This window comes from Lactuca virosa, chromosome 3 (genome assembly GCF_052849685.1).
Source record: "Lactuca virosa cultivar CGN04683 chromosome 3, Lactuca_virosa_CGN04683_v6, whole genome shotgun sequence".
Classification (NCBI taxonomy): Eukaryota; Viridiplantae; Streptophyta; class Magnoliopsida; order Asterales; family Asteraceae; genus Lactuca; species Lactuca virosa.
In genome coordinates this window covers 76,870,055-76,879,490 of record NC_136428.1, presented here as the reverse complement: position 1 = coordinate 76,879,490, position 9,436 = coordinate 76,870,055, and the positions used below count along the sequence as shown (strand labels likewise).

The window sequence follows — 9,436 nt, the reverse complement described above, 5'->3', positions numbered from 1 at the left end:
TTAGGGTTTCAGGATAAATGTTCTGGAGGTGATGGAGGCTGGACAAGAGGCCCATAATGTTGCTTAAATAGGGTGCAAACCCTACATATTAGGGTTTCCCCCAGACTGGCCTACTCGTCGAGTCAAGGCGTGGACTCACCGAGTAGGTCACTTAAACCCGCGTCCAAACCTGGCATCTACTCGACGAGTTAGGGCTACAACTCGTCGAGTAGATCTTATAAAATGACATTTAATGATTTAAATACGTACCAGAAACGGGGCGTTACATAATAAAACTTAGTTGCACACTCTAGGTCTAGTTGTGGTACGACCGTTGTACTATACCAACTCTAAATATGGTTTTTGAGCTAAAATCCTGAGTTGCGACTTCGTGGGTTCGTATTGTTGGGTAGTAGATATACTTATATGAGCGTATCTATATCGCTCTTAATCTTTGTTGGGTTGGATGTATTTTTAGGGTTTGTACTCCAAGACTATCAAGTAAGGATCAACCAGATGAGAAGTACAGGTGGGCGGGATCATTTTAGCATATATTCGTTATGAAATCCAGTCACCCAAGCGATAGTTCAAACTAGACACCTCTCCCGTAAGTAGCAAGAAGTAGGGTAATTGATATTAATACTTTATTATTAGGCTTAGAGAGCTAAACCTAATCAGAGTGTAGTCTTACATTATAGTTGTATTTCCTAAGGAATTACTAGTTCGCTATAATATGTAGTTCTGATACCAATCTATCACACCCCCGGCCGGTGGCGGAAGCACCAAGCTATGCGACGTTAGGATGTTGGGGTTTCAGGCGAAGATATGCATTGAATAATACACAGAATGTACTAAACAACGTAGTTATTTATTCATTAAATAAAATATATAACATAGTTGTTCGAGGTACATGTAGGTTACGAAAGCAAAGTACAAAAGCAAAGCACATAAATCTCGGGCTGCATCACCGGGGTTATCTCCTTCTTCGGGCGGGTTCATTCTCCTGAGAATACATGTGGTTTGAGAGGTCAACATAATGTTAGCGAGTCCATAGGTTTTATTGTAATAAAACATGTGTGGGTATTTTAGTTGTTTTGTTTATCCTAAACTCACTTCCTTGAGCTTGTGAGTACTATCACTACTTCCATAGGTAGGTTCTTAGTGGGAGTCTAAGATAGTTGAGTGTTGGTTGACCTAAACTCGCTTCCTCAAGTTTGTGAGTACTATCACTACTTAGTTGAATTAATCCTAATAGTAGTTTATGATAGTTAGTTTTAGTTTAACAAAGTTACGATGAGTTCCTATAATCGAGCTATGGCTGTTGATCCTAAAAGAAATAACGTGACGCTTCATCAGACGTCACTGTGGTAAGAAAGTTATGCTTGCTTCGACTTGCCGTCGGGTTGTAGCTAGCAACCACAGGTGTGAGTGTCAATCCCGTATAGATCTATACATATCTCTCTCGCTCATTTAAGAATTAACGATTATAGGCCGGGCGCTAGTTGAATATCAATCAGCGTGTTGATGAATCGTGTATCATCTAACTCTTGTCGTGGGGGCCTCCCCTGGACGGTTGTGTTGTTATTCGCGTTGTGTTTTATACGGTATACTTTTTATAATATATATATATATATATATATATATATATATATATATATATATATATATATATAGTGTGTTTAGCATAGCCGAGAATTTGGGCAGAGTAACACTAGGTACTAAGCTTATCTAAAGATGGCTATATTAATGTGTTTCAGTTTCTTTCATGTGATTATGCATCTGTTTACTTATTATATGATCTTTCTCCAATTACGGTTACCATCAAAGAGGAAATACGCAGTTTTCTACATTTCATTTCTCGTTTATGTGCAGTCCTTGGTGGTATATTTGCTTTAACAAGTTAACTCTTCTCAACTGTTTAACACCAAGGTAAATAGGCTAATATAATTTTTAAGATTAGGACATAGAAATCTATCTCTAACATAAAGATTTTGGTAACTTTCATTAATTATTTGAACTTCAGTTATCATTCTACTTGACACTTTGTAGAAAAGTTGAAAACAATAATAGTAATACATATGAACTCTCCATGCTTGCACAACATGAACATTTTTTCTTTCCAAATTTTGCCAAATACAATGTGGATTTGTATAACAGCGATCATGAATGTTCATGTTTTGCAAGTGCATTTTTTTGTGATACTTTCAGCTAAAAGGGTGGTTTTGATACGAAATGTCAAGAATCTCATCAATAAAGTGAACCATTTTTGCATAATAATATAATTGGAAATTTTCGGATTGCATTTGCCGATGAAAGTTCTTTAAACATCTGATTTGATACATAGTTTGATAGAGATGTTTGGTTATAGATTTAAAGTCTAAAATACCCTTGACGAAGACAAAATAATTAAAACCAGTGGACCACAATGATCTCATCTGTACTAATTGGGCAGATAGTAGGAACTAGGAAACAACAATGCACTTTGCTTTTGGCCTATAATAGCAATGCACTTAGATTTTTACTTCTTATAGCAACATACTAAACTTATTTACTGATAACAACACGTAATCCTGTAAGCATTTTACAAGTTTCAGGTTACATATTGCTCTTATCTTTTTTTAGTGGATTAATAAACTCGTGGTCTCTTGTTGCTAATTAAGTACTATGGTTCCCTACTTTTTCTTTTCATCAAGTGTTATGTAGATAAAAGTTTGATTTAAAACAATAGTAAAATGAAGAATTGGTGAAAGGCAAAAGCAGGCAAACATTCACAACTTCAGAAATTCATGCCTACAATCAAGTTACACAATTCAAATACATTTCAAGTAATTGACCAACTGGTATAACATAAATAAACCAATGGATTAACTCTCACTCCAAAAGACACATGAACTCAAAAATATTTACTAGGTTGGGTTGGGTTTGGGTTTGGGTTTGGGTTTGGGTATGGGTATGGGTATGGATGGATACATGTTGATTAGTGAGTCGTTCCCTTTGATTGGTTGGTATGCAACTATGCATGTGGCAGGTGGTTAATGCTCTTCTTCTGCACAAGTGCATAGAATCAAATTTACATAAATCTCCCTCCCATCAGCACAACCCCTGAGTCAAGAGTAGTAGCATGCATATGGGCCAAGAAAGAATTCTTCAAATTCCCTATCCTAAAAAGCAACCGAGAAAAAAAAAAAACAAAAAACCCTAATTTCACCCAAACTCATGACACTTCTTGTAGTGCAAGATTCAACTCGTGTGCTGACTTGGTAATCGATCCCCCCCTTCTAAAAAAAATCAAAAAGAGATCGTATTTAGATGCCTTTTTTTTTTTTTAATATTTTCATTGGAAAAATTGAAAAATAAAGTGAAAACAGACCTAGTTAGAGGCTGCAAGCAACGCTTGACCTTTTCAAGCTCCACGTAACAGAGGTTGCAACGCTCCAGCCTGGCACCCAACATTTTATCAATACAAATATTTAATTTCAGAAAATGACGTTAAATCAGTTTCAATTAAGATTTGAAGAAGACACCTTTGTTCTGCTTCTATATCAACACCAACAGAGGCTGATGCTTGTAAAGATGAATATATGACTGAACCAAATGTCCTCACCAGCTTTAGCAGCAATTCTAGTGATAATCCTTGATGCCTAAATTCATCAACCATGATTAAGTTAAATACTACACTTTTACATCATATCATTGTAAAATTTTGAGGTAATTTGCTCAATCGCATACTTATCCATGTCGCTTTCAAGGAGGTTTGTGAGGAGAGGTAGTAGACAAGAACAAATATCCAATGTGATGGTGTCCATTTTTTCTGTCAAAAGACTGACTATATCTGCAGTCACCTGAATTGTAATAAAAAGAAGATTGGGAGTCAAGACTAAAAGAATCAATCACCAAGAGATGCATGCAATAAGAAGAGATTTTTTTTTTTTTTACTCACAGAATGATCAGCCATCCTCTCCATTGCTCTAATTGCTGCTTTAATATCATTCCTATCCCAGCATCTATGGATCATCTGCAGATAACAAGAGAAAAAGTATATAAACTTTTCCAATAGCATAACTAACTTGGATCTTAAGGAAAAAAAAAAACAATGAGAATAAAGAAAAACCTGTAGTTTTGCTAGACGAGACTGCATTGAAGATACGAATTGATCATGCCGTCCCATTATATCTACAATAGCATCCTCCTCTGTGAAAGGTTCTGTTTCCTTTGCACTAGATTCAGATAACTGTTTCTGCATAGATTCATATACAATAGCAGAAGAAAAATCAGGATTATCTTTTTGTTTATAATGAAAACCGAGTGTCTGGAGGAATGAGTATAAAAGTATCTACAACTAGTGTCATACCACAGACACAGGATTTGGCAGTGTGTTGACAGCAGAGACAGAGACGCTATCAGAGAGGCTTCTGGAAGGAAGAGTGTCATGATAAGGTGGTCTTTCTTTTCTGTCCCAAGTAGAAACAAGTGTGCGTGTTCTTCCTGAATATATAATATATAGAGAGAGTTTAATATTCTTCATTCATGTTGTTGATTGTGTAAGAACAGGAAGGAATCAGGAAGAAGAAGAACGGGTATTATATTTATACCTCTTCGTTTGCTTTCCATAGAATAATTATCTCTATGTGGTCGTTGTAGGCGTCCTTCATCTGCAACAATTGCCATAAGAATAAATAATGATATATACTTTTGGTATATTTGTGAATTGAGAAATCATCAACTCAACGTAAAGCAATATATTATAAGAATGAGAACTTATAAGTTAACATGTTAAGTTGAAAAAGAAATAAAAGGTGACATCTTGACCAGAGGGTCCGCTTGATAAGTTACAATTTCAAAAGACTTAGAAATTTCAGGATAACAAATAACTAGTCTAAATTTTGAAAATTGGGGTTCTGTTTCATATAATCCTAACTGCAAAAAGGTCTTTCTTTTCAGATACATAAGGGTGTTTCTTTCTGGGTCTGGGTGTTCTCTGTTTTGTTGCAAAGTTTGACATGGGTGTCTTGAATTTTGATAAGAAAGCTATGTGTAGTGAGAACATGAATCTTTCTTATTTGGGTGTTCACTGTTATGTGGCAGAGATAGACCTAAATTGGAAAATTGTAGTCAAGATAAGAGCTATGGAACCTCAATTTTAAATCAGTATGGGTGTTATATGATTTCAGGGTTTTTGTGGCAAAGATTGACCTAAATTAATTTGGATGTTTTGTGGCAAAAATCAACTTGGGTCTTTTGTGGGAAAGAAGTAGAACAACCTACATTGATTTGGATATTCTTTGTGTATAGAGTTAATTCAGTCTCTACACAACTTTGGCTGCTTATCATTCTTTCTTAGAAAAACATGTATGCTAAACTACTACAGCAATTTCAAAACTACAGATAAACAGTCATTTGGTCATAACATTTCTTTGTTGGTGACATGTCATAACACTACATCTACATCATGAGAGTCAAATACATGATCTGAGAGATAAATTGATGGCTTTGTTTCGAAGGAACACATTTTAATAGTGATCCAATAAAAAAAAATGTTGGCATGAGCAACAATATAAACATAACATTTTAATAGAGAATTAAATACGTACAGATTTCAGGCTGGTAACTCGGAAGTGATTCTGTCACTACATTTTGTTCAGCCTTTCCAGAAACAGAGCTCCTGTCATCTTCAAAACTTGTCTCCTTTGCAGGAATCCCAAAACCAGACTCTTTCATTGAAGTAAAACCACTTCTATCAGCAACTCGACTTGACTCAGTGTCACTTAAATCACTCACAGAATGTCCAGAAGCTAATGGCTTCTCTCCTTCATCCTTTACATTCGAGAACTTTCTAGAATCAGATGTTTTCGACAGTACCATTGTTGGCATTAATCTTCCAGAAATACCCTCTCTTCTTAACTCACCACTCTGTTCTGACCTACTGTTGTTTCTAGGCACAATTACAGGAGCAACATCTAACCTATTGAAAGTTGACACATTTTGTGATGACTGGTTCTTTGTAACACTTCTTTTTGAAGTTGCAGGTGCACTTGGAACAGTAACTGAAGCAGGTGGACTGATCTTTTGGACAACATTTGGATACATCTTTTGAGAAATAGCAGGTGCATTTCCCGTAGCTTCATTACATACACATTATAGATAAGAATATAAGATAAATATTATATTTATAATCATTGAGAATTGAGATACAACATAGAAGATAAAAAAAGCATACATGAAAAGGTTTTGGAATCTTTGTTAGTTTGTTCTGAGTTTTGAGTAACTGAAAGCCTCCCCAATGATTTTGGCTCCTTCATTGAATCTGAACTTTGTGAAATTGAAAGCCTGTTCAAACTTGACTTTGAAGGATTATCAGACAGAATCGAAAGGTTGCCACTTTGTTCTTGCTGACCATTTATCTTGGGAATGCTATATGGTTCAATTCTCTGGATTGATATATAAAGATTGCACAAGAAACATTAATACAATATAAGAAAAAGAATAGCTGAAAATTGGAAGAATGTAGAAAGTTATATTATTACCGAGACATCTACAACCCAAACTCCTACACAGCTTTGATTGTAGGAACAACCTAGAAGCTTTCCTTCATGCATATTAAGATCTGACAATTTTGACCATCCTACATCCACTGCATCATGAGTTCTGATTGGTTCCCATGAGAAGACTTTTAGACTCTCATGTAAACCACATAGAAGGGTTCTCCCATCAGGATTAAATGTCATACAACGTACACCACTAGTCTGAAATATAAAAACATAATAAACAAATGTGGATAAAAAGGACAATGTGCAATGAAAAGTTAAAGTAGATTAGTTCCATTTTGGCATCTCTATTATGTGGGTCCCATATATACAAATCCTCAAGGTTGAAAATGGGACCTACAAGATGGAAAATGAAAATGGAATCAAGTTTTGAAATAGTCTTGACCAAATTGACCCTAAAGTATTTTACCTCTGGACCAGCAGAACCTATGAGTTCCAAAGTCTCAAGGTCCCAGAATTTAACAGTTTTATCAGCAGATCCTGAAAGATAAGAATGCAAACAAAGGAAATTGATAAACTTTGAAAACAAAATACTATTTTGTAAAAGAATATGTGAATCAATGTTTGCAGCATAAGGTCTAACCTGTAGCAAGCAAGAACTCATGTGGATGAAAATCTATGCATTGAACCTGGCCTTCATGAAACTTGAAATCATGTAAAAGCTTTCCAGCAGTTAAATCCCATAGCTGTAAAAACAGTCAAATATTGCAGACATCAAACTACCATAGTTCCAATTTACAAACAAAGTGACATTTTTTTCATAATAAAAAATAAATTATGTTACCTTCACACTGTTGTCTTCTCCACCAGATACCACCCAACGACCATCTGGTGTAAATCTTATTGCATTGACCCCACGTGTATGACCCTTGTAAGTATGTATACATCCTTTTCTTCTTATGTCCCATATTTTTAGATTTGTGTCCAAAGATCCAGAAGCAAAAAACTCCCCAAATGGATGGAAATCCAAGGATATGCAATTTGATCGATGACCAGTAAGAGTGCGAACAACTATGAGGAATAAATTAGAGCACATTATTTACCATAATGCAGAAAATGGACAATGAAGTAAAAAGTTATATAGTAACTAGTAAGCATACTTTTTGCCTCTTCTAAATCCCACAACTTAATTGTACCACTTGCTGCTCCAGCAGCTACTAACACTTCAGACGAATCAAAGCTGACAGAATCAATTCCACTTGAATGCCCAGACAAACTCTGTGACAAGAATTGCGTTTTGTATTATGTTTTAAGGAAAAGGGTATTTTCATTGTAGAAACAAAGAAAGCAAACTGTTAAAAGTGGAATTGGGTAGTTTACCAGTATGGCATTTGGTTTGCCAATAGCCCATAGATTAACTTTGTGATCTTCTCCTCCAGTAACAAGAACTCTTGAAGATTTCCTACCAATCTTGAGGCAATTCACACTCGAAGTATGAGCTACAAATTCCTCTATAAATCAAATTAAGTCAAGTTTACCAATCGTATTCATCATTAGATTCAAAGCAAGCCCATTTGGCATTTGAAATCGCAGGCACACATTTAGTATGTACAGATCGGTTGCACTTCCCTAGATCAAAAAAAAGTAGGCCTACAAAGGGATTTAGTTCGTTGTTCACTAATCCGCTACATATATTATCAGTTATGATTCGATACTACAAGAAAAATACAGAAGTATAGAATAGAACGTAAAGAAAATAAATGTAGTAAAAGGATACGTAGCTTATAAGCACGCTTTGTGGTCGCCATGAGAGACTCTCAAGAATCTGATGAAAACGCAGAAAACCCTAGAACACAATCATTAACCGTTGCTTTCAAAATACCCAGATCTCCATATCCATCCACATTTTCTGGGTATTCCGAACTTCCCCTTTTTGAAAAGATAAAAGATCTCAAACCCTAGAACCAAATAATGCCAGTTGGCTCTCGTTTGAACAAAACCCCTACTGACAACTCAAAATTCTGTGGAAGAAGAACAAAAAGCTACAAGATTCCCCTTTCAGAAGAGAAGAAGCGAAGCCATTCCCATTTCCATTCAAATTTGTGAAGAAAGAAAAGAAAATAAGGAGGGAGGGAGGGAGAAGGAGCTTTCAAGTTTTTTCAAGATCTCTGAAACCCCATTTCAACTTCAGTTGATTTAATTTGTTTTTAAGAAAAATTTTACTACTACAATTGAGATGTCTTTTTTACTACCTACCTACCTTATTAGTTTCATGAGCAATGAGAGGGAAAACCACTCAAATGAATGCATATCATGCTTATGCTTTTGCAGCCGACCCCACTGTAATATAAAGGGATCACGATATTGCCTTCTTCTTATTTCACTTTTATGGTTTTAACAAGGTCACCTCCAATTCCAAACCTTATGGTTGATGGCTACCTGCACCCAAACATGGAATTGACTTGGTGTTATTACCATAAAGACTAGAACTTTGTTCCCTCTACTTTACAAAAGACCAAGTTTTACTAAATTTTCACCACAAATAAATTAATTGAACATATAAAGATATTCCACTTTAATTTAGGATTGAATAACTTAAAAAAATCACAACTAATATAACAATATTATTATTTTTTTATTAAAAATACATAACACACTAAATTTTCACCACAATAAATTAATTGAACATATAAAGATATTCTACTTTAATTTAGGATTGAATAACTTAAAAAAAATCACAATTAATATAACAATATTATTATTTTTTATTAAAAATACATATAACCCGGAAAACTTCATATATGTCTTTGTTAAATATTAGGATTAAGATATCATATTTTCTACCAAATTTCTAAATATTATGTTTGCTCGTCCGACACAAATCTTTAATTTAATGTTTTATAATTATTTTAAGTTTCCATACTTCAAATTTAAAATATCATATATATACTTAAGCATAAACTTTTATAATA

At 34.7% G+C, this 9,436-nt stretch overlaps 1 protein-coding gene across 2 annotated transcripts; it reads right to left on the bottom strand.

The window, feature by feature from the left end:
* Positions 1-2,723: 2,723 nt before the first annotated feature.
* On the bottom strand, positions 2,724-8,792 carry LOC145166024 (katanin p80 WD40 repeat-containing subunit B1 homolog KTN80.3-like). Of its 2 annotated transcripts, none has more exons than XM_079084951.1 (17): positions 8,242-8,792; positions 7,845-7,975; positions 7,625-7,742; positions 7,309-7,535; positions 7,108-7,210; positions 6,934-7,004; positions 6,504-6,722; positions 6,197-6,407; positions 5,571-6,098; positions 4,572-4,631; positions 4,331-4,464; positions 4,091-4,210; positions 3,920-3,994; positions 3,709-3,821; positions 3,504-3,620; positions 3,350-3,418; positions 2,724-3,257 (listed from the first exon to the last, which is right to left on the bottom strand). In XM_079084951.1, the coding sequence occupies exons 1-17, from the start codon at positions 8,270-8,272 to the stop codon at positions 3,194-3,196; spliced, it is 2,391 nt and encodes a 796-aa protein (XP_078941077.1). In that variant the 5' UTR covers positions 8,273-8,792; the 3' UTR covers positions 2,724-3,193. The 2 variants fall into 2 exon arrangements, with proteins under 2 accessions (XP_078941077.1, XP_078941076.1); XM_079084950.1 differs by having other exon boundaries at positions 4,091-4,216; positions 8,242-8,791.
* Positions 8,793-9,436: the final 644 nt, after the last annotated feature.

Excerpts from the sequence above, each read along its gene's own strand:
- LOC145166024 (XM_079084950.1), bottom strand. The coding sequence starts at position 8,272 with ATGGCGACCACAAAGCGTGCTTATAAGCTAC. Across the intron at positions 4,465-4,571 it reads TATGGAAAGCAAACGAAGAG|GAAGAACACGCACACTTGTT; the intron begins GTATAAATATAA and ends TTATATATTCAG. Across the intron at positions 3,419-3,503 it reads GATATAGAAGCAGAACAAAG|GCTGGAGCGTTGCAACCTCT; the intron begins GTGTCTTCTTCA and ends GTTGGGTGCCAG.